At 52.3% G+C, this 23,945-nt stretch overlaps 1 protein-coding gene across 5 annotated transcripts in view; it reads right to left on the bottom strand.

The window, feature by feature from the left end:
* Nucleotides 1-619: 619 nt before the first annotated feature.
* TRIO (trio Rho guanine nucleotide exchange factor) overlaps nucleotides 620-23,945 on the bottom strand; it is a 339,733-nt gene continuing 316,407 nt past the window's right edge. For 4 of the 5 annotated variants that reach the window (XM_059416916.1, XM_059416919.1, XM_059416917.1 and 1 more), the window contains exons 44-57: nucleotides 23,433-23,483; nucleotides 23,092-23,169; nucleotides 22,021-22,212; nucleotides 19,927-20,104; nucleotides 16,901-17,724; nucleotides 12,672-12,919; nucleotides 10,949-11,087; nucleotides 9,948-9,975; nucleotides 9,582-9,744; nucleotides 9,197-9,318; nucleotides 7,817-7,895; nucleotides 5,939-6,139; nucleotides 3,611-3,749; nucleotides 620-2,990 (exon numbers count right to left, since the gene is read on the bottom strand). In XM_059416916.1, the coding sequence (XP_059272899.1) occupies nucleotides 2,442-2,990; nucleotides 3,611-3,749; nucleotides 5,939-6,139; nucleotides 7,817-7,895; nucleotides 9,197-9,318; nucleotides 9,582-9,744; nucleotides 9,948-9,975; nucleotides 10,949-11,087; nucleotides 12,672-12,919; nucleotides 16,901-17,724; nucleotides 19,927-20,104; nucleotides 22,021-22,212; nucleotides 23,092-23,169; nucleotides 23,433-23,483 (2,991 nt within the window). In that variant the 3' untranslated portion in view covers nucleotides 620-2,441. Of the gene's footprint in view, nucleotides 2,991-3,610; nucleotides 3,750-5,938; nucleotides 6,140-7,816; nucleotides 7,896-9,196; nucleotides 9,319-9,581; nucleotides 9,745-9,947; nucleotides 9,976-10,948; nucleotides 11,088-12,671; nucleotides 12,920-16,900; nucleotides 17,725-19,926; nucleotides 20,105-22,020; nucleotides 22,213-23,091; nucleotides 23,170-23,432; nucleotides 23,484-23,945 lie in introns of those variants that run through there. The other variant, XM_059416920.1, reaches the window with a different exon arrangement.

Here is a 23,945-nt window from a genome sequence, read left to right as displayed (position 1 = left end):
AGCCATGGGCGGCCCTGAGACTTCGAGGCAGCACCCGTCTCTGGGTAGGTGAGCTTCTCGCGCCCTCCATGACTTAGGGCCTCGGCACAAATGTTGTCCTTTCACACCTGCCCGGCCTTCAGGATGTCAGTGAACGGAGGAATAATAAGGCCTGTTCTACAAGTGCCCCAGGATCCCATGGCTCCTGGGGCAGGTGCTGAGGGCCAGCCACCACCGGGGGGTCTGCTCCGAACACGGACGCTTGAACCCAAGTGCTTCACGTTCTTCCATCCATCTGGACGTTAGGGTTGCTTTCCTGTGGCCAGGAGGCAACAGCTCTTCCCTTTGCTCGATTCGTGTGTCCATCGAGAAGTGGGGGACCTCAGCGATTCTGACCAGGATGAGGTGCAGCCCCACTGCACACCCCTGAAATCTGATTTACGCACCACTGTCTTTGGAGTCTGGGTTCTGGGAACCAATCTGCAGGCCCCTCACCAACTCCCATTTCTGGCCCTGTATAATGGATTCCCAATCCAGAACATTCTCCCCTCCGGCTCCCCGCCAGACCTAGGAGAGGCCAATCTTTCAGTCTCCCTCGATTCCATGGTGATCAATTTAAATAAAAGGCCTAATGCAAAAATCAGGCAAATATGTTTAATTTTTTAAAATAACTGATGGCAAAATAAAATATTTACATCACATCATACTGTGTAAACATGTAAGGTCTCTGTACAAAGAAATATACATGCAAAATAATGTAAAAACTTAACTGAATAAAAGAAACAATACACAAATAAACGTTGTGAGGTTACGAATACACATCCAGTTTTGAATCCAATTTCTTTTAAAAAGTTTCTGTACAATTTTACAAGAAACAAACAAAAACCCAACAAAGGAATAAATAAAATACACTGGAAGCGGCAGAGCTGAACTAGGCCAGTTTACGGCTCAAGACTCTGGTGTCTGGCCAGCTGGGGACGCGGGTGCTCTCTTTTGTGCATTTCACACAACGAAGGAAAAAGGACATCCCGAAAAATGCAAGTGTGCCCAGAAGCCCCACGGCATGTCCCAAGGCCTCCCCACCGTGGCGTGAATTCTGCCAATGACACCGACGTCGGATGCCGGCCTGAGGGTGGCTAGGGCTTAATTGGCTTTTATTTCTTACCAAAAGCTCAAAATCCAGCCAATTTCTGTACAGAAAGTTGAACGTCAAAAAGTCTAAAAAGTAGTAAATGTCCAGACTGATTTTGGGAAAAAAAAATAATACTTTGGCATTCTGAATAATAGCATAATAAATTTTAAAACATTACCCTATTATCCAGTTTTATATTCAGAGTATGAAATCACTTTTTACAGTCCTCAAAACTGACAAATTTCACGAAGAGTTAAATCTCCTTGAACTGATGGCACAGGGCTACAACCCCCTCCCCCCACCCACCCCCGACACACGCACAAAACCATAAAGCTCACTGTACGAAGTATGTGCTTTTTCTATATATTTATTACAGGTACAACAGAGGTCTTCATAAATAGTTGCATAAAATGTTAAAGCCACAACATTGCACATGATATGAAATAAAACAAACAAACAAACAAAAAAACCAAAAAAAATCCCCAAACCCCAATGAGTGCATTTACAGTATTTTCATCTGACTGTATACTGCTCAACAATCTGATTGACGGCTTGGAGGGGTGGGGAACACAGGGAAGAGACTACTGGGGCTCAGGGCAGGACCCAACCTGATGTCCTGGGTGGATAGGCAGAGCCCCCTGAGCTCCCCCAGAGGAAGCCCTGGGCAGCGGGTGGGGGCAGGAAAGAAGGCAGGAGGGAAAGGACAGACTGAAGGCAGGACCAGTCTTATATACAAGTAAGGCCTACATTTCATCAGAGCAGAACGATTCATTCTATTTTTATGCAAAAGTCTGAGGTTGAATGCACATTTCAGGAGCCCAGTCTGGCGTCCCAGCGAGACACACACAGACCCGGCAGCTGGGAAAGCTCAGAGCCAGGTGGACCCCGAGCTCTGGGCGATGCCGCAGGGACAGCCACCACGAGCGGGAGTCCTCCCTGGAGGGTCCACCATCTCTGTTTTGTTCGTGAACACCAGTGGTTGAACATAGGCATTTCGTTTCCTTGAATAAATCTTGGAAAATGTTAAATTTGCAAAATTCTATTCATGTTCGTTTAAAAAAGTTTCTTTTTATTTTTTGCAGAAACCTGAATAAAAGACTGTGATACAGCAATGCTGTCTCCGCTCACGAGAGTGTGCGAGAAGGTCCTCCACCCCAGCACTGCGTGCTCCCGAGTCCCAGGCGCTGCCGAGCACAGCTCGCTCGGAGCCCGGTGTCACACGATGAACATACGGCAGCTGATCAGTTCTGTTGGTTTGTGTTTCTCTTCGAAATTCAAATTAACAGCTGATTGGCAGGTGAAAGAGAATGAGAAAGAACTTCAAGATAGGTCAAACTCGAGGCAAAAGCCTGCTCTGTAAGAAGTTTTTAACACTACGGATAGGTCGAACATCGTTCTGGTGTTTGCGCCGCTCAATGAAGGAAGTCAGTCTGGACGTGTCGAGGACGCCCACGCCTTTGCCCCCGCCATGGCCTGCCTGCAGCCACTGCTCCTGGAGGGCCAGCGCAGCCGAGGGACGCTTGGCAGGGTCCTCTTGCAGGAGGAAACACACGAACTCCTTGGCCTTCTGGCTCACTCCTTTAAAGCAGTCTTCTGGGAAACTAAAGTCTAGTCGGCAAATGTTCAGGCAGGTCTCCTCCACGCTGTCGTCGAGGAAGGGCGACACGCCACTGAGAAGCACGTATGTGAGCACTCCGACACTCCATGTATCCGAGGTCAGGGAGATGGGGTTCCCAAGGATGATTTCGGGGGCTGCAAACTCGGGGTTCCCCAGCAACTGGTGGATGTAGTAGGTCGTGTTGAGTTGGACAGCATCTCCAAAATCAGCCAGTTTAATCGTTGGCTTGGCCAAACTCTGATCCACCAGAATGTTCTCAGGCTAGAAGACAGGGTAAGACAATGGTCATTTCCATCGATCCCTATCTCAAGCTCACGCGGGATGCGCACCAGGAATCAACGAAGTCAACCGGAAGAAAGCATCCCACGCGAGACGGGAGGTGGTTCTGAGCGTGCAGCCCATGGAGGAGGAGGAGGAGGCACGACACAGAGGGAATGGCACCCCTCATTGCAGACAGCCCTCCTGGCAAGTGAGCATGAAGGCGCCGTGCGGAAGAATGCTGGCTCAGGAAGCTGGGCGTTCATTTGCACTCCTCCCTCTACTAGTAAAAGTCACCTTCCTTTCTCAGCTACCACTGACCCAGTCCCACATCAGCCTCACAAAGCTCAGAGGAACTTTCTGGAACTTCATGAAATGTGTGAAGATCTCAAATGTTTATCCTATACTTTGCTGACTGTTTATATTATTGAGAGCAAAATCCTAAAAATGGAGATTAGGTATCAGGGTTCCCACTACCCACCTCCTCCTGTTTGTCCGCCATCCCCCCACGCCTCCTGGCCTGGCGCAGTGGACACACTGGGAGGTTGGGAGGAGGCCCCTGAGAGCCAGGTGGCTGGGCCATGGTCAGACATGCTGGCCTTGGCCCCAGGAGCCCCACTAACCTTCAGGTCCAGGTGTGCTATCCTGCAGTTGTGAAGGTATCGGACGGCTTCCAGAACCTCCCCCAGATACGCCCTGATCTTCCCTTCGGTGAGGTTTCCCCATCGCACCACACAGTCCAGGAGACGCCCCTGGTCAGCCCTGTGGAGGCAGGAACGTGTGCAACACTCGTCACGGTGCCGGGTCACTTTAGAGGCAACAAACAGCTTGTCCGCGCCCGCTGTTAACGTCCTACTGGGCTGATGCCTCAGGAGCACACCTCTGCCTACGGGCACCACTGTATCGAGAGCGGGACTGCTGGTCAACCTCGTTATGGATGTGAGTGGGGAACAAGGGTGCCCAGCCCTCAGAGGCGGTGGGGAAGGGGGGGAGGAAGGGGCGCTCTGCAGGCACCTGCTGTAGGACGGAATGAAGTGACACACCTCCCCGAGCCTTCGTTCTGTCATTTGTAAGACGGGCAAAGGGAAGGCCACATGAGGTAACCTAAGCAAAGAGGCAGACCTCAAGGTGTGCTGAGAAGACAGCCACTGGGAGCTGCTGCCTGGGCGTTCCACAGCCCGACAGGCTGTCCCGCACGCCTCCAGGGTCTGGACATTTACCCAAGTTCCCGCTGTGCTTTTCCCGGGTGTCTCTGGAAACAACCAGTCACAGGGGAGCCGGGACCAGTTAGTGACCTCGGCCCACGCCCTTCTAAGTAACACCTGCTGCCGCTGCTCTCGATCTCGGGTTCACTCATGACCTGGGTTGGAGGGCTGCCCTTCCCCAGCTTGCCGCCGCCGCCAGTTCGGGGACCAGGGATCTGAAACTGTGCCTTCGATAAAAACGCCCGCAGAGCTCCCGTTGCCCTGAAGCGGGAGCAAGGACGCTGAGGGATTCATGCTGGACTCGAAAGGCTTCCTACTGTCAATGACTTTGACACAGGAAAGCCACTGATGGCAGCGCTGCCCATGGGCCAGGGACTAAACGCTTAGTGTCAATTCACTAGATCCTCACGCCAACCTTCCCAAGGCCAAGCAGCCGCCCAGGAAGGCCAGCACTGCAGCAGGCGCTCTGGCCCCAGGCTCTCTGAAAACCGGGCTACGCTGCCCGCTGTCTGTGGAACAGGAACTAAACGGAAAATCCGTCACTTGTCGGTAACAAAGAGGAACTGAGGAGAATTTGGTAGAAATCGGTTATGAGCCTATGGGCATACTACCCCGAACGCGCCCGATCTCGTCTGATCTCGGAAGCTAAGCAGGGTCAGGCCTGGTCAGTACTTGGATGGGAGAAATCGGTTATGAAAAGAAATCCTAGTACCAGTACGGTGAGACTAAACCCTTCAGTTTTCCACTAAGAAGAAATGGCAGCTGAACACACTTAAAATTTTCAGCCAGAAATGTAAGTCTTATTGACTTTTGACGAGGACTTTAGGATAGCTGTCAGACACCCAGCATCTCCAACCAGAACAGAACAGATTTTAAACACAGCTCAATGCCAAGATATTTCAGAGAGGCGGGAATGTTCTAGGGTGGGCTTCCCAACCCGGGTGCCCGCTTGGGGGCAGGTGATTCTCCGCCGCAGGCCCATCGGGCCCTGCAGGATGGCGGGCAGCACCCTTGACCTCCACCCTCTGGATGGCAGCGGCACCCCCAACCCAAGTTGTGACACCACAAAAGTCTCCGGACGTGGCCAAATGTCCCCTGGGGGGAGGCAAACGGCCCCCAGCTGAGGATCACAGCTCTTGCGTCAGATTTCACACTTGCTCCTTAGAAGAGTGAGTGCGCTGTTTAGCGGGGTGGCACACTGAGCTCACTGAGCCCCATGGGACTGGGGACTGCTCTGGCCAGAGGCCCACCCCCCTTCCCAAGGATGTTCTCTGCGAGAGGTGCATCTCACTCTCCCATTACGACCGTCCTGCAGTGGGCCAGAGCTCTGAGGGGCAGGACTGCAGGCCCGAAGCATCAGACATGAGCAGGGAGCCCACTCAGCAGCCATGAGGCTCCCAGGCCCCCAGCAGCCGTGCAGTGCCTCCTGCAGGGGAGGAGTCTTCAGGGGCCTGGCCCCTCCGAGAGCCTGGGAACCCGGGTGGTACTGAGGTGTTTTGATGCTGGGCGCACTGCTCCCTCATTTGAACAGCATGTGCTGAGGACTACTTCTTTCCACCATTATTGGAAAGCTCTAGAACTGTGTTTTCTGACAATAGGCATACACACATACACATACACACACACTACAGGAGATATAGATCCTGAAATCCTGATTTCTGTCTGTCTCAGAGAACAAACGACAGTAAAATCACTTAAGGTCGAGGCTGAGGCTTACGAACGGGAGGACAGTGGGTGCGTACGCACATTTCCAACACCAGGACGTAACTGGTGGGGGTCTCGAAGGTATCAAGGAGGCCAATAAGCAGTGGGTGCTGGAGGTTCTGCAGGATTCCAAGCTCATGGGTGACCTGGTCACGCTTCATCAACTTCTTGTTCACAAACTTAGTGGCCACTGCTCGTCTGGTTCCTTTCTGATCACATTTTTTAACGACAGAGAATCTGCCCCTGGAAAACAGGTTGAGAAGGTCACTTTCAGAGGACTCTGAGTATGTCACAGAGAAAAGACTCTGCTAACCTAAATGGACTGGAGGCCTGTCTGCAGGCCCAGCTCTCCCTGGGCACTTGTGGAAGAGCAGTGGCTCACAGTGACCCCGAGGGAGCCTGCCAGTCTCTGAGCCCCTCTGCCACTGACCGTGTCTTCTCCTTCCTAGAGGCAGGCTCCATTTCCTCACCCTGCACCTGGCTAGGCCACGTGCCCTCTTGACCTCTGGATGTGGCTGAGGTGACACCATGAGGATTACCAGGCAGCCCCCACCTCTGCTCTCATGGAAAACCTTCCTTACCACATCAAAAAGCTTGAGCTGCACGTGGTGGCTCCAGTCACCTCCTGCCCCCGCCCTTTCAGGAGGGATGCATGTGTGGGTCTGGTCACCCACTGATAGCCCACGGCCTCTGAAGCTCTACCCAGTAAACTGTCCCAAGAAGCTCAGCAGCAACTTGATCTGACCTCAATGATAGGGTCCTGGACCTCAAGTCTGAGCCTACTACCGATGATGACTCTGGGAGCACCGGGACAGCAAGGAATAGAGGTAAATCTGTAGATAAATGCTGAAATGGCCATACCACCTTGCTACTCCTCCCAAACAGAGGCACAGTCTATTTCTCTGGTGTTGAATCTGGCCTGGCCAGTGGGTTTTGCAGGCCCACACAATGCTGGGGAAGTGTGGTTGCAGATTTCTGAGGTTGGGCCTTAAAAGGCTTTGCAGTTTCTGCTTTTGCTGTCTTAAAATGCTTCCGCCATCAGGTGAGGAAGCCCAGTGTGGAAGTCTATGTGGACAGAGGCCTAGGTTCCCAGCCAGCTAAGGCCAGGAGAAACCAACAGATCTGCCTGATCATTCACATATGTCAGAAGTGACAGTAAGTGTGTGTCTGGTGCAGCAGGGGTAAGCAAGGGTGTGTCAGCCTGACACACCAGCGGGTGAGCAGGTACCTGGAGGCGCACGGCCACTGTGGCCACAGGACTGCAGGAGGCTACTGCTGGGGCAGTTTCTTGGAAAGCTTTTTAAAAGAGACAAGCTCAGCTTTTGACCTCCTTCTCGCCACATGGGTCATGACCCTGCACGTGGAGAAGTGCTGTGTGGACGGGCAGCAGGGCCAAGTCAGAAGGAGCCTGCCTGGGGGTGAGGACACTTCTGAGCCACTGCCCCAGGCCTGGCTGCCCCTTCTGGAGGGAACCAGCCTCTTTTTTTCTGGGCAGGAGGAAGCACCCTGCCCCTCTAATCTACATCTCCAATGTGAAAATCCCATTCAGCCTTTCTCAACTGGGACCCCCCAAGAGAATTAAATGTCAACCAAAAAAGGTCTGAGCGACTCTCCTCTGACTTCCCCAGGGACAGGACAGAGCTAGCACAGTCCTGGAGGCACAGCAGGAGGGTTAAGTCAACACATCAACAGACGGCTTATGGCATTAGGCCTTAATTCTCTCTTGGAACCCAAGCTGAAAACATCTTTACTCCCTCGATGTTTAGTATCAAAAGGCAATTACAGATTATGTTTCAAATATAATTCATGTAACTTCTAACTGGTGGCAAAATTCCCTGCTAATCTTACCAGTCTACTCTTACAGAGAGTTAGGTCATAAACTCTGCTCTCCTGGGAGGGGCCCTGGGTTTTATATCCTACCTGCCAAGCTCAGCCACTTCACTGTAGAAGGAGTCAAAGTTGTCTTTCCAGGTCACCATGATCCCATCACTCCCTGGACCTGCAAAAAGAGCAGCATCTCCCCTGAACTTGGTTTATGTGGTGCTTCCTGGGAAGAAGTCTGCAGGCCTGCGCTGTCCAATATGGTAGCCACACGCGGCTACCGAGCACCTGACCTGTGCTGGAAGCGCGAATACACACCGCAGGCTGGGACTTGGGACGAAAAGGGATGGATTCACGGGACAGAAATAAACACACGCTTGCTTTCCCATTATTTTCCCACTCGCATCTCCAAGGTGGGAGTCTTCTACCGTCCTAAGCTCCTTTAGCTTCTGCTACTGATTTCTTACAAAGCAAAAATCACCTGCATAGTTTCTGTGACATCTTTCACAAATTAGAACACTGGCAATTCTTCCCTTTTAAATTCAAGATTCTCCTTCTTCCTTGTGTCATGATCCAAGAATCAGATCATTTCCTTTCTCTGGTTTAATGAGATTAAAATAGCTGGGGTGAAGACACATGGGATAAAAATGCTAAGCCAGTTCTGTTCATTGTCTACACACAGGGCGCTCCCGGACTCAATACACCTTTCGGGTCAGATTCTTATTTTTGCTTTTGGAAGCAGTTTCCTAGAGCCGGGGCAGCTGAAGAATGCACGGCAATGTCAGCAGCCCTGCACTGCACGGCTGGCTTCCGCGAAACCAGAGCTGCAAACCAACCAGTACGTGTCGTCTACTGAGTATGTACCCAGGTCAGTGAGATCAGTGGGAATTTAAGAGGGCCTGAGATGTGGGTTCTGCCTCCAGGAGCTCACGGTCCGGCCAAGAAGAGAGAACAAGGCCTTGCTGGGCCGTGGACAGAGCAAGGGCTTCAGACCGGAGCGACGCCGGGTCCTACTGTGGTTGCCCTGCGCTCCCAGGAGGGATGCTGTTAGGTCTCAGTGAGGCACAGAGTCTGCACAGGCCTCAGCCACGCTCCTTCCTCTCCTTCCGCAGTCTGCGAGAAACCAACTTATAGGACATTCCCTCAGAGCCAAAGTGTCAACTGAGCCACTACATGAAAGAGAAGTCAGATACGAGAATGTGTTTTGAGCACTGTGGGATGGAACACACCATGTTTCAACCTGGAAGATGGCACCGGCTGCTCGGATGCCCAGGGCCTGCAGTCAGTGGCCTGCACCGTGCACCTCCCTGAGACACCCTAGACACTGGGGTCTGCCACTTGCAGCTCTCATTGGGAAGGTCCCACAAGTGACTTACTGCCAATATTTTAGACCCTCTTGAGTGTGTTTGTGCAGGGGTGGGGTTTCTGGACCTGAGAATCTGGGAAGATGCATGCCCCCGGCTCAGGGGTGTCGCTTACCCAGCACCCTCAGACTGGCTGAGGACGAGGCTGAACCCATGTCGTTCACAGCGATGCATGTATAGATGCCGTCATCTTCTGTGGTCACGCCGATGATCTTCAGAGTGGCCTCTCCCAAGTCACTGCCACACAGAAAACAACACACTGTGAGTCACAAAGGTATGGCTCCCCCAGTGACGACCCCTACCCTCTCTCCTTTGGGGTCACAGAAGATGACAGAGGAATACTGACAAGGAATTTCAGTGGAATTTTAATTTTTTTGCACACCCGGGTATGAAATGCTCCCTTGTGGGCAGCGTCAGGGTACAGAGGGTAAGTGAGGGGTGGACTGTGGTGGTCACAGTGGACGGAGGTCATGCTCACTGCCAGAGAGATCCCCCCTCACCTGTAGGAGATGCTGTAGTGACCGTCGTTGTTCAAGGTGTTGTGTTCAGGGCCCTTCCAGGTGATTGAGGCCTTGGGGCGGCCACAAACTCGACATCTAAGAACAACGGTCTCCCCTGTCTCACACGTGACCTCACTCAAGGGAATGACGAATTCTGGGGGAACTGCCAGAGAAAGGAGTCACTGACACCTGTCACCCTTGGCTCCCTTCCCACACCCACCAGTCCCAACAAGAATGAGAACGAGTTGTTGCCCATGCCCTAGTACCCCAGAAAACCTGCTCCCCAGCTTATGCACCAGCGTTCTACAACATGCCCCATAGACCCTACACTATGCAAAAGCAGAGGAATAAGATAACAGAACTCACCGTCATATATGTAATTGGGGTTGAGAAGCTGAAAGGGAAAAAGCACACAGATGTTGGCCAGAAACATGAACTGCTTTGAGATACGGTACTTTAATGCCCAGGCTATAGATGAACAGGAATACAACTTGACTTTTGTGGGGTCTCAAAATAGAGCACATTTTCACTGCCTTTAAACGCTTTCAAAAAGCCTCATGTCATACAAATTTCAGCGAATTTTTGTTTTGCTACCCACAAACACAAAAGAGCCTCTTGAACTCACAAATGTCCATTTTCCTCATCCAGTGGGCCGGGTTCAGCTGGTCCCTGGGCCCCTTCCTTCTGAAGAGCAGCCAGTGCCCTGACCCACAGTGCCCTTGTGTTCCCTTTAGGGTTGTTGAAGCAACCACCCCCAGCTAGGTTTAAGGCAGTCTGACGGGAATAAAGCTGACCAAAGCAAGCACGAGGAAATGTGCTAAGGCCAGTGAGCCTGGGTCTCCAGCCTCTAGTCACTTCCCAGCAGTGCGCAGCAAGCAACTGGGGAAGTCTGTGCCACGGCTGCTTCACATTGTGTACTTGGGAGAACCTGGGCTCTGCATCACCAGGGCGGCTGGCAGCCTTCTTTGTAAGCTACATGTGCACTGATCAGCGACGCAGGTACTCGGCGACCGGAAACGCGCATGCGCACCTGTGCTGGGAGGACCGTCCCCGCCAGCCCTCTACAAAGTGCTGCGGGAGCTGCCCACAGGGCAGGGAGGTGATGTTGGGAGGCAGATGGCGGCAAGTGAGGCCAGGTGCCAGGCCCGCGACGTGGGCCGCTACTAGCCCAGCTACTGCCCCGGGAATGAATGATGTAGGCTCCTGGGCCATCACCAGCCTTGCCCTGGGAATGAATGATGCAAGCTCCTGGCCGCCGCCAGCCCTGCCACTGCCCCGGGAATGAATGAGGCGGGCTTCTGGGCTGCCACCAGCCTGGACGCTTACCCGCAGGGACGGCCTAGGCTCCCGGAGATGCTCATACGCACCTTCACAGATACCTTGTTGCTGAGCCCCTCCCGCGACTTCCGATAACCGTTCTCCAACTTGCCTTCCCGCTTGCCGTCTTTATCTTTTTTCTCAGATTTTTTCCTTAAACGGAGTGCTGTGTGCCAAGATGTTGACTTCCTAGGGGGAAAATAACATGTTGGTAAGTGTGAACATCTTTCCAGTGTTCAGCAAGCGACTCCTGAAAGCCTTAGAGAAAAGCTGAGTAGCCCACTTAAGGATTTGGGGTGACTGAGGCTCCCTGGCACCAGTGAGCTCCGCTGAGGGAAACCCGCCTGTGGGTCTCAACCATCAGAAGAGAAAGCAGCTCTTCACTTTTGAGGATTAAAAATACCAAAGTGCTGGTAATGGTCATTTTTATGTATCAACTTAACTGGGCTATTGGGTGCCCAGAAATGTGATCGAACATTGATCTGGGTGTTTCTGGATGAGATTAACATTTTAATTGGTAGAGTAAAACACACTACCCTCCACAACACTGGAGGCTCCCTCCAATCAACTGAAGGCTTGAGTAGAACAAACAGACGGGCTTCCCTGAGCACGAGGCAATTCTCCAGCAGAATGGGTCCCCAGCCTGCGGCCCTCACTGCAGATTCCGACTTCCTAGTCTCCGTAACTGTGTGAGCCAATTCCTTACATTACCTGCTTCCTCCCTGGAACACACACACACACACACACACACACACACACACACACACACAATATCTCTTTCTCCTACTCTTCTATTGGTTCTATTTCTCTGGAGAACCCTAATATAAGGACCCAAAACACTCTTTGAAAAAACAAAGTACAAAATGGTAATCTTGAACAATGTGCTAGAATAAAACATGCCTATCAAGGAGAAACAGGACAAAGGGATTGAGGAGAGGCTCTCTGTAGCCTGAACTCAAGGCCCCCTTCCCTGTGGGACTGCAAGGTCCAAACCCGGAGGTGCAGGGTGGTGCTGGGATGCCGGCCAGCCTGAGCTGCGAACCCAGACAAGGATCCTCCATGCTTGGAGAGGAGCACGACCACTGCCACACTGCCTTTGGGTCTGCTGGTTTGGGCTGATCCCTACCACAGGTCAAACAGATTCAGGGAAGGGCAGGGTTTTAAACCAGCACCTGAATTCAGTTTTCTTTATAAAACAAAACAATCAGGCTCTCTGCTCCACAGGGAGCTGGCTTCCCCCTCTATCTCTGCCTACTTGTGATCTCTCTCTGTCAAAGAAATAAAATCTTTAAAAACAAAACAAAATAAAACAAAATTTAATACAGCAAAACTGGTCATTTCTTAACTGAATGACCCTTCTAGTAGAGGTGAGGCGCGATGGTGATGGCACCACACAGATGTTCACCGGCAGCTCCCGGAATGAGCATCTGCCCGGCTGCACCCTCCGCATAGCCAGCTAAGGAGTTAGAGGTCCTTGGGGAATCCTCATCCCAGCCCGAGACCTTTGGAGACTACAGTACGATTGTAAATACCCTAGTAGCTTAAAAAGGCTGTCTGTTTGCAGATGGAGGTTATTAAAAGAGCCTGTCAGAACAAGTCTGAGAGATGAAGGGCTACCCCGTCCTCACTCAGGGGCTCCACACTGTGCGCAGAGATGACTCGCCCCGACAGACAACGACGCTGCTCTCTCACTGGGCCTCCCGCCTCCCAGGGCCTCTAGGCTTCCCTCGCGCGCAGGCCCCTTGGCCCTCGGCTGGCCTGCCGGGGACTCACTTGAGAGTCCCATCGGGGTTCTCCATGATGACTGCACTGGTATGCCCCAGGACGAAGCCTGGAATCCAGCCCTCGGCGGCGGGGCACTGGTCAGTGGCGGCTCGGAACACCAGAAACATGTTCTGTTGATTGCTGGCCAGAATTTGAACGACCTCTCCTTGACAGACGCTTATCTCATCCTCCTTCACTGCCGTGTAATCGTGTGTCACCAACATGGTGGAGATGTTGCTACTGCTGCTACTTTCACTCTGGAGCGGGAAAGACCAAAACAAAAGGCAGAGGGGAACTGAAACGAGATCTGATGTCAGGAACTGGCTTGTCAGCGCGCCGCAGCGTGACGGCCCGGAGCTGTCACCAGCCAGACACAGAGGCACCTGCTCTCCTCTCCACGCTCTTTACTTATCTTTGTGCCTCTTTTTGGGTAATTAAAAACCAGGATTTCTCTAGAAAGCAACGCAAGCAACAATCTAGATTCCATCACTGCAGTGGCGACACTTGGCTTTGGGAACTTCCTCCACTGTTTTATCCCATCTTCCTGGCACCCTCCCAGGAACGGCTCAGTCCTCCTGTGGATGCCATGCTGCCTCGTCACTGGGACTGCCAGGCTCATTTAAAAAAGTATTATTACATTCAAAGGCCACGGAGAGTAGCTCTTCAGCTCACTGACCCAGCAGATGATGGAGCGACCCTAAGTCTGCCAGAGAAAACGTTCCCCGAGAACGCATGTCCAAGGATCCTCACAAGCCGCTGACAGGCCTCATCACTGTTACCTCTTTCTCCTTTGAAAAGAACGAGGAACACCTGAAAAGGGAATCAGCGCTGTTCTGCTCTCATGGACAGTTACTCTGCCTGCTGTATGTGGCCCTCAGTGAGCGGCCCTGAACTTGCGCGACTCAACTGTCCCGAAGGTGCTGTTGCCACAGGAACAAAAGATTACACAGCAGCTGTGGACACCGCTGGCCCCATGACTCAAGCTCCGGGAACAGCCTTTGGCATGAGAAAACCTATTCTCTTCTGGAGTCCTAGCAGGGCCCAGTGTCTTGGTTCATCGTGTGTCTCTAAGGTCCACCACGGTGACGGACACGTAGCAGACACCCAATACATATTCAGCAACTCAATGAGGCAAGACTGCAAGAGTAAAACACAGATCGCTTCTTAAGGCCACCTACCTAGGCCCACAAGCTGAGTGTGTCAGCTGCTGAGAAGAAACACAAATGGCAAATGGCAGTATTTGTCCCCAGCTGTGATGTACCAAGTGACCCTTTTGTTCCAGGAGAGGAGGAGGAAGCGGACACCACGGGCACATCCTGAGCTACATCTTGCACAATGCCCCCTATTAACGGGTGGGATGCGGGAGAGGGCATCGAGCCCTGCTCCTGGTAGCTTGTCCTCAGAGGCTCCCACCAATGATGTCGTCTGGCTGCTTGCGGGTCCCCCGGGCTCCGAGGATGCTAGCCTCTGCTGGGCTCTCGGGTGCCCAGGGCAGCTCCCAGGTGGCATGGTTGCAACCGTCAGCCAACCCTGCCACGTGCCCGTCAGCCCTGGCTACTGAGCTGGTGTTAAGATGCGCGGGAGCAGATGGGCGGTCCGCCGTTAACAAGCCAGTGTGCGGAGGATTCCGGGGTGCGGAGCTAGGACTCTGGCCCCAATGCAGCAGGGTGCCAAGCTCTAGTTCTGTCTCAGCTGAGAGTCTGTTGCGGATTCCTGCTTCTCCTGGGTCCCCATGCTGTCCATGTTAGGCTACGGCCTGTGCATATTCATTTATGCCATTTTATTCTTTTAGCACGTACTTTATTCTGACTTATATAGCAACACCCGATAGTTTTGAGATCACAAAGCCAAATTTGCTGGAAAATGCAAACAAAAAGCAACTTACGTGGCACAGCTGCTTTTGGCCACAGAGCATCCCAAGCTCTCTCATAATTTTGCCACAATGATAATTGCTATTAGTATTTTCTGAACACCCACTATGTGCCAAGCTAAGTATCAGTCATTTAAAATCTGTCTCCCTTAGTTGTCGAAGCCACCTTCCCAGCTGGCACAATTATCACCCCCTTACAGAACAGGGGTTGGGCATTTGTGTGGGCCATCTGGCCTTGGAGACGAAGGCAGGGGTGCACTTCTACCGCTGCCAGGTGGGCAGGTGCAGACAGATTGTGCATCCACATTTGGGGGCTGGCACAGTCACCATGTGGGTTGGTCCACATCCACTCCACTCCTGCTCTCAGCAGAACTTTCCAGAAGGTGCCCATGAAAGGAGCAAAAACCCAGGCGATGGGTTGGGCACAGCTGCTCAGCTGTGACTGCAGACAGCCCCGTGGAAGTAGTCAAGAAGGAAGGCGGTCACTGCTGACCCACTAGGAGGGTAAGATGACTCAACTGGGTAGAAATGGGGCAGGGCAACAGTTCCTTTTAACCAGAACATGTAAGAGTCCTAGAGGACATGTTCACATCCCGACTTAAGCCCCTAGTGGTCTTCCTGGCCTTCCAGGGCATTTCTGTACGGCACTCTGACTCAATCAAAAACACTGGCAATCTCCCTTTCTAGGTGACCTACCACCTAAGAAAAAGTGAGAAGCAACTTTTGCAGCTTAAAGCTGAAACATATGGCACCTGTGATTGTGCCTCTGTCTCAGGGCATTCTGCGAGGGAGCCGGGGGCTGACGGTGATTTGGGTGTGCTCTCAGGCGGCCCGGGGACCAGCGTGGCATCTGAGTCGGAGCAGCTGAGATTCACTCTGAAGCACAGACTCTGAGCACTCCTCATCCGTGGGAGGGGAGTGTCCAGGTGAGGCGGAGCTCGGGAGCAGTTCCCCAGCCTAATTCCCCAATCTGCAGGGGTCTCAGCTGTAAGGCCACGCCTGCCTCCCAAGTATTCAGATGTGGACAGGCATGGCACCCCTGCGGACCTCTGCCTCTTTTCCTCTGGCTGAAGGCGCTCACCTGCTTTCCTAGCATTTCAGACCCAACTGGGGGCCAGGCTACCCTGCCAGGTCATTGTAAGGCACCCACAAAGACAACATGGGTCACAGCCACTGCAGCAGACGCCTGCCTGGACCACTTATTTTTGCAAATAAAAGTCAAGGACAAATAAGTATACCAAGACCCATTTCCTAATTTCTTCCTCAATTAAATATAAAGATTGAGTTTAACAAAATATGTAACAAATAGGAAGAAAAGAGAAGGCCACATCAACCCAAACAGGGCATTAACAGAAGTCCAGAGAAAATTAGAGAGACATGCAAAAGCCAGATTTGTTTTCATAAAGAGAGACACAGACCCTTTTAGGGAAATGTATTTAAAAATTTATAAAGCGATCAAACATACACTCATTAGAACAGTTCTATTCTCTCACGCATGCCTTTAGGAAAAGTGTTAGAGGTCAGGCCATCTGCCGTGTAGGAAAACAGCTGGGTAGGATAGTGAGGAAGCCACAAAATGGGGGAGAAACCCACCACAGCAACCTTTCTGCTTGAGGACACAACATAAGTGCCGGGCAAGAGGAGGGCGAGGAGGCCCGGAGGGCCCGCAGCACGCCCCCTGCTGGGCAGAAGGCAGGATGGTCGCGGCCGCCGGCAGGAGCCCGGGCTCCAGAGGCCCTAAGCAGTCTCTTCCAGAGTGAAAGTTGGGGGAAGCAAGTATTTCCACTGGAGAGATTCCTTTCCCCCCATTTTGTCTGCTTAGTTTGCTGTGAGTTGCTGTTGGAAGTTTTCTTGAGGGATTTTTATTTTTTTTCAGCAGAGGAGTCAAAAATGCTGCAAAGATAATTTAAGGCATAAAAGAGCACAACCAAGCCATGAGCAGAAAGCTTAAAGTGTACAGATTCCAATTTAAATAGGAAGTAAACAGCAGGGACACGGACCCCTCTAAAAAAAAACGTGTGTGAGGAAAGCAGGGGTAAAAAGGAAGTTCCAAAATATTCTGCTGGTCAGAGAGCGTGAAAGACGCACAGGTGTTGCGTTCAGGTTACCGATCTGGCTTCCCGGATGAAGGAGACACACACAAAGCAAGGAGCGAGTTAGTAGAGACGAGAGCAGCGCTGTTCCCGCGGCAGGAGGGGTTAGAAGGCGGCTGGTCCGCAGGCTCCGGGCGGAGAGCTGACCATTGCAGACGGTGCCGGCCGGAGGGCCAAAGTTAGTAGGAGGAGAGCGGCGGCCACGGGGAGGTTTAGAAGAGCTGGCGGGACAGAGGCAGTGGGGCGGGCGGGCGCAGGCTGCCGGGTGTTCTTACCCCGTTGCTCTGGGTGGACTGCACGGACTGCTCGCTGGCCGAGGAGCACGTGCTCATGCGGTCCGTGTCCTTGCCGGGGGCCGTGTGGCGTTGTGCCTGCCGCTGGAGGGAGTCACTGTCCCCCGGGAAGGTGAAGGAGCCCGGCCGGCTGGCGGGGGAGGCAGGGATGGAACTCCAGAAGGAGCCCCCCTTCTGCAGGGGGCTGCTGGGGGGAAAGGGCTCCTTGCCGATCGGAGAAGGGAACGCGGTGGCCACAGGCGAGTTCAGAGGCGAGACGGCCCCGGGCCTGGGCTTTCCTAGGGGCAGTGAGCCCAGGCTGCTCCGTGAGCGGCTGTCCTCCTGGTTGGCCCGTGCCTCCTTGGCGTCCGCATCGCGGCCGGCGCCGGCGGCACTCCCTGAGGACTTCCTGGGGCTCTCAATCACCTTCATCTTGGGGATGTGCTCGGAGTCTTGCTGGGGGCCTTCGGGCTCTCCCGGAGTGTGCCTGCCGGGCTGGCCAGGGCCGGCCTCCGGGGCAGGGCTGCTGCCAGGAAGGGGCGGTGCAGGGCTGGGAGTGGACATACCTGACATCTTGTCTGCCTCTGCCTGGCTCGAGGCTGCAGAGGAGACCAGCACGGGGGAGTGGTGTCGGACAGGCTGGGGGATCCGGGAGGGTCTGCTTCTGCTTGAGCTGGGGAGGCCACTGCAGCTGCCGGGGCCAGTGCTGGGGTTGCCGCCTCCGGCGCCTGGGGCCCCGCCGCCGCTGCTGCCCCCGCTGCTGCCCCCACCACCGCCACCCCCGCTCCCGCTGTGGTTCCTCTGATACTCGATGGGTGATGTCAAGGCTGTAGAGCAAGAGAGACACAGAGAAAAGACTGTCAGGGAACCAAGCAAAACATCCTCAGGGGGCAACGGAGAAAGGCAAAGGATCTCAAAGAAAGGATATTCTGGTCCTGAATGCCCCCTTCTCCAGGCACGTGGGGGCTCATCCACAAGCCTTCTAACCACGACAACCTTTAAGCTCCTACCCATCCTGGAAGCAGTGGACAGACACCATCCATCAGTAAAAGCAAAGGACTTAACCGCCGCTTGTCTGTTGATGAACAGCTCACGTGTATGGGAGCTGCGCCTGTGTGAGCGGCTGCGGCCGAGAAGGCCGAGGAAGCACCAAGTGTGTGAGGACTAGGGAGGCGCCACTGGGACAGCCTGGGAGCAGCGAGCAGAGCTCCTGCATCCCTGCCAAGTGGAGGAGGCCAACTGCCCGTGTGGGAGAATCCCAGACGGCAGCGGCTCCCACAGAGTGGGAAAATTCAGCCCAGCTGCCATAAAGGTCTTCTTTAAACCTGAGAGGTCAGGAAAAGAAGAACCCGGCTGGGAGCTAAGGAGTCCCTTGGTTTCCCTGCAGGCTCGCAGGATGGCAGCGTTAGGGACCACCTCTGCTTTGCAGATTTGGTACAAGAGACAAGGGATGGTAAAGAGCTCCACAAAGACCCCCACGGGTCGTGGAGCTGTCCCATCTCCCCTTCCGGCAATTGAGTTTGTACGTGCTCATCCGCAGGAAACTGAAGGGAACGAGCCGAACAAGATATGGGGAGATATGAACACAAACTTTTGAAGCGTTAAAACCTTTGAGAAATAAAGCAATTAGGCAGAACCCCTTCCTGCCAGGCAGGTGGGAACAAGCATTTTGTAGCCCAGTGACATTTTACTAAGTCTGTCCTGGCCACGGCCTCTTACTGGAACAAGGGGCGAGAGGGAAGCGTGTCACGTGTCCAGAGCTCCCAGGCCATTCCTGATGGTGCTCCATCCTCTGGAATCAGTCCTTCCCGTAGACTAAGGGCATCTAGTATAGTTTCACAGCATGGAATATTATGGCTTCCAGTTTGGGAGGCAGTTCATTTTATTTTCAAGATGTAAAAGTTGACTGAGACCTCCCAACGGCTGCCTGCTGTGGAGGACCATGCGATGCATCACTTCAGAACAGGACCGTTAGAGCAGCCTGCACTGGCTCACTGTCATGGGGGCCAAACTTTTTTCTACATTCACAGGGATGGTCCCCGACCCCCCATGAGCCCCATGAGCCAACCACAGGTGTAAAAAACGATCAGTCTTGCTTAACTACCAGGCAGCTGGCCATGCCTTGTCCCAACCTGCCTTGCCCTTGATTTTGCACTGAATGCCTGTGTTCGTGGCTCTTGAACATCATGCAGGTGTGAAGGTGGTTTCAGGGTGACAAAGAAATGACAACATCCTGTTGGACTGGGGCACAGACAGAGAACACAGACATAGAGAAAAGGACAAAGAGAAGGCCTTAAATGAGTTATCTAGTTTCCAGCCGAATTCTCAGAGCTCATCAGTGATGGCCCAGTTAGATGCAGAGTCAGAGTCGGCCATCAACAAGGGAAGCAGGAGGCAGTTGCAGGTCACCCACAGAACGAGTCAGAGGAGTTATCTAAACCGTAAGGTCAGTACGGTCACCCTCCTGTGGAGAAGACACAGCCCCTAAGGTGCTCTGCAGCTTCCTGTCATCACTCATGTCGTGGAAGCTGGGAAGGAAAACTACAGGCCTTGTTTTCTAACGGGAGGTGGGAGGTAGGAATAAGCAATGCAAGCAAAAGCAAGTTTCAGAGGTGCACTGGAGAATGTCTTCAATATCTGTGTCTACTTCTGTCTGCTGCCTCAGTCTTTTTCAAACACTCCCTTCCCAGGACAAGGTTCCAGGGCACAGATGGTGCGAGAGGCCGTGTGAACATGTGCCCGACACATGCCCAGGGCAAGGGCCGGCTGGGAACCTTGACTCTGCCACGAATTTGTGGGACTTTAAGTAACTTACTGACCTACCTAAAATGGGCTAACACCGGTACTTGCCACCAGGGGTCGTTGTGAAAAGGAACTGAAGTAACCCACAAGTGCTTATTAGGACAGAGCCTGAAACTCAGTCTGGGGTAACTCTGTCTGGCCATGGTGAGCAGGACGCAGCAGGAGAGAGAAGAGAAACAGAAATGTGTACCTCCAGTCCACCCACCCAATAAGAGAACATACATTACCATTTAAAAAATTGCGCTGGTTTTCTAAAATTTGGTTGATTTCATGGATCCACGTTTGCCGGACACTTGGACTGGATGAATGTAAAATGAAGGTCTCCACCACACCCCCCGTCCTCGATGTCAGAGCAAATTTACACGGATCGTTTTCCACATTTTCCTCCAGGCAAAGGCAACTCACCTTAAAAAGAGTAAAGCATTATTCACAATGGGCAAAAGGTGAAAGTAACACAAGTATGTGTTGATTGATTGATGGATAAAGAAAATGTGGTCTCTGGAATGAGGGATGGGGTATTACTCAGCCTTAAAGAGGAAGCACAGGCTGACATATGCTACAACGTGGATGAACCTTGAGGACGTCAAGCTTTGTGAAATAAGCCAGTCCCAGAAAGACAAACAGTGTTAGAATTTCTTATAGATGAAATAAGACTTTGAGTGGTCAAAGTCACAGAACCAGAGAGTGGAACAGTGGGTGCCACGGGCTGCTGGTTGTTTCAAGAGCACAGAATTTTGGTTTTGCAAGGTAAGGAGAGTGTGGAGGTAGACGAGTGGATGGCTGCACAGCAGTGTGAATGTGTGTAATGCCGCCGAGCTGCACACGGACAAATGGTTGAGATGGAGAATTTAAGTGTATTTTACAATAATAAAAACAAAGCACATTTATTCCCACTGGTCAGGTGCAATGTAAAGTTCATCCTATGTCAAAGTTGAAACAACCAGTTTTGGGTTGAGCTGTCATTTTTACTGCCTGGGAAATCATCTTGAAGCTTTTCAATAACTTTTCAAACTCAGGGACAAGGGGATTAACTAATAATGTGAATATTAACTAGAAACATGGGTCTGGGAATTACCTGATTTCAAATGCCTTTATGATGAGCCAGTCTGTGTATCCCTCCCTTCTCTGCCCCAGGAAAAAAATGACACTATTTAAAAACCTTGACTATTCATAGGACATGGGTTATGAAGTTATACGTGATATTGCACGTGGGATGGTTTCACTGAAGCAAGAACATAGGATTTCTAAGCTGCTGGAGCGGAGTGGAGAAGTCAGGAGCCTTTTGGAAGAACAGGTAAGATGTCCAGAGGATGGAGGGTGCATAGTGACAACCTGGGGGCCTCAAGCGGCCTGGGCGGGGGGGGCGGGGGGGGTGCTGGAGGGCGGCAGGAGAGAGAAGAGGCCCGCAGGTTCATAGAGCCCAGCTTGAGCGCCTCCCTAGGTTCTGTTGGGCAAAAGAGCCTCCTGTAGCCCAGAGCAGCCCAAAGTAGGAAGGCTGCTGTAGGGGCCGACAGAAGTCTCACGGGGAGCGGGATGGTGTGGTGTCCCACCTGTGTGCTGAGACCTTAGGGCTCAGAGGGCCTAAGAAGGTCCCTGCCTCTGTTCCTGACAGGGGGCCGAGCAGCCCAGGGGAGGAGGCCCCAACACAGGGAAGCACGTCTCCCTTCTCAGCTCAGGGCCTGCAGGGCTGCAGAGGGGGGAGGAGCGGGGATGGAGACGGGAGCGGGAGGGGGAGGGGAGGAACCAGACTGCATCTCCCAGGGACTGTCTTCTAGGACCTCAAGCCCCCTTCTCTGCTTTTTTTTTTTCTATCGGGCCCTTGGTTTGTCCCATTTATAGGACTCGAGACCATCTGCAATTATTTTGTCTGGTTACTTGTGCCTCTCCGTCAGAAAACTAGCTACTCGAGGGTGTGGACGGCCTGTTTGGTTTACCCCCGCGGCCCCATGCCGAGCATTGAGCGCTCAGTGTCTGCACTGGGTGGAGGAGAAGAGTAAGACACTGGGAAGGCTTTCTGCTTTGGCCTTACAACAGTACTCCAAATCTGTGTCTCTTCACATTGTACATGGTTCTAAGAAAGGGGGTACACAGGAACTAACCAAGAAAAAGTCGTCTCATCATGGTCACACAGAGGTGAGTGTGAACCATGAGCCACTTCAGAATGTGGACAGTACAGGGGTGGAGTGAACTTTTAAAAGTTCTACAATGTCTTAGGAAAATTTTAAAATATTTAATAAACAAAGGATCAGGACAGATAATCACTGAAAAGGAAACAGCTTATCAGTATGATGGCTATGTGTATCAGCACAATCACACATTACCTTGATGCTATTCTTAAACAGGAATCCTGGCATCGAGAAACCCTTTTTTTTATCGAGTGGTTCACTGAAGATGACGATCTGCTCAAAGAGGAAAACTCGCCTCTCTTTACAGCGAGGCAGAAGTCCCGAGTCTTGGTCTGTGACCAAGAATGTGTCCTGTAAGAGCAGCTTGCCCTGGGCAACAATTTTACCCTAAAAGGGGGCAAAGGAAAAGGAGAGAACATTTCATTCTAAGTCAAAGTATCTGTTTTGTTCCCACAGAAAGTGTTTTTCTTCTATTAATTTATAGAGCTTAAAACTTTCGTTTATTGTAATGACTTCTTAACCCCCGATGGAGTAATCATCTAGATAAAATTCTTGCCAAATTCTGTGTAAGTCTCTGGCCTCAGTTACGAACAAAGACAGAGTGGGTGGAAAGTGTATAGTTTGCACTGGACCAGGTTCTCGAGGCGCAGTCCCTGGGCCCAGCTGCCCTGGCATCCTGGCAGGACCCTTAGCCCTTCAGGAGAGTCTGTGTGTTTTCCTGAGAACCATGGCACCAGAACTTTACATCCTAAATCTCTAGTAAAACAGTAGGCAAGAAAAGCAGAAATGTGTCCCATTTCCTTACTTAGTAGTTGAATTTGTGAAAATTTTGAGTATCTTTAAGATACTAATAAGGCAATACATGTAATATCAATAGTCTGACCACTCAAAGAAATGTCAGACTAACAATGCATACAATGAGCCTGAGGTCAAGCTCCCAGGGAGAGTGGAGGGGCGGGGTCCCCTGCTTCCCACTACCTGCCAGGGAAGGCACCTGCCACTACAGCAGCGGAGGGCCCACGAGACAGAGCAGGTCCTGCCTATTTCCGCCATCAGGCGCTGGGTTGTGAGCAAAGGAAGGTCGTCAAATAACAAATCAAATACACTAAAAGAAGTTGAAAGAAAAGATCAATCAGGTTCAAGAACAGTTAGAGGAGACAGAAAGCCAGGTAGAAAGGATGAGCTTTCTACATGCGGAGAGAAGTAACGGAAGACCAAGAACACGAGGGAGGCCGGAGGAACAAGTGTGGAGGGCAGCCGCATTACATCAAACCCTTGCAGACGCCCCACATTCATCATGTCGTTGCAGCGCTTGGGGACAATGCACATGACTTCCACGGCTCTCTGCAGGGGAGAGAAAGCAGATGCACCGGTCAGCTCCCTCGGGACAGCTGGTGTGTCCGCCCTCCACCCCACCCCCGAGTTGGGTTCCCTCCTTCCTCCCCAACCCCAGGGTGCGGAGGGCACATCCAGGTAGAGGACAGACCCCTCCTAGGGACAGGCTCCTCCCGGGTAAAGATGCTTGGGGGACACTGGAGACAGGGGTGGGGAGGATTAAGTGGGGGGCCTGGCGAGCACAGGGTGGGCCCAGCAGGGGACCTAAGTACCTCCAATTCTGACGTGTCCAGGCTTGCTTTTTTGGAATACTTGAGGAAGTCCTGCAAGGAACGCGGGGAGAAGGACATGATAAGGGCAATAATCGGAACAACCGCCACTAAGCTGTTTGCTCGTTCCTGCCGTGCCAGGCGCCAGGCTAAGCGTCTCGGTTGTATGTTTTCGTTGTTTCTCCCTGGAACACAACACTCTTAGGAGGATTTTGAGCCACAGCAGCGTAGAGTCAACCAAATCTAAGCAGGTACCGGCTCCTCTTTTACTCCACGATGGCTCTGGGCTCCATGGATACCTGGTTTCTAAGTGTGGTAACTCAAGGACTCTCCACATATTACAACACCCACTTTCGTCATGGAAAACCGTGTGGCTTTGCCTTTAATTGCATTGACAAATTTAAACCAACCAAGGGCTTCTGAGCTCTGTCAGAGCCAACAGAAAACAAGAGGCGGGACTGAAATTTTAATTTCACCCAGGACCCCAGGAAGATCAGAAAACTCGAAAGGCCAAGA

The sequence above is a fragment of the Mustela nigripes genome, chromosome 12 (assembly GCF_022355385.1).
Source record: "Mustela nigripes isolate SB6536 chromosome 12, MUSNIG.SB6536, whole genome shotgun sequence".
NCBI lineage: Eukaryota > Metazoa > Chordata > Mammalia > Carnivora > Mustelidae > Mustela > Mustela nigripes.
This window is presented reverse-complemented; position numbering and strand designations above follow the sequence as displayed.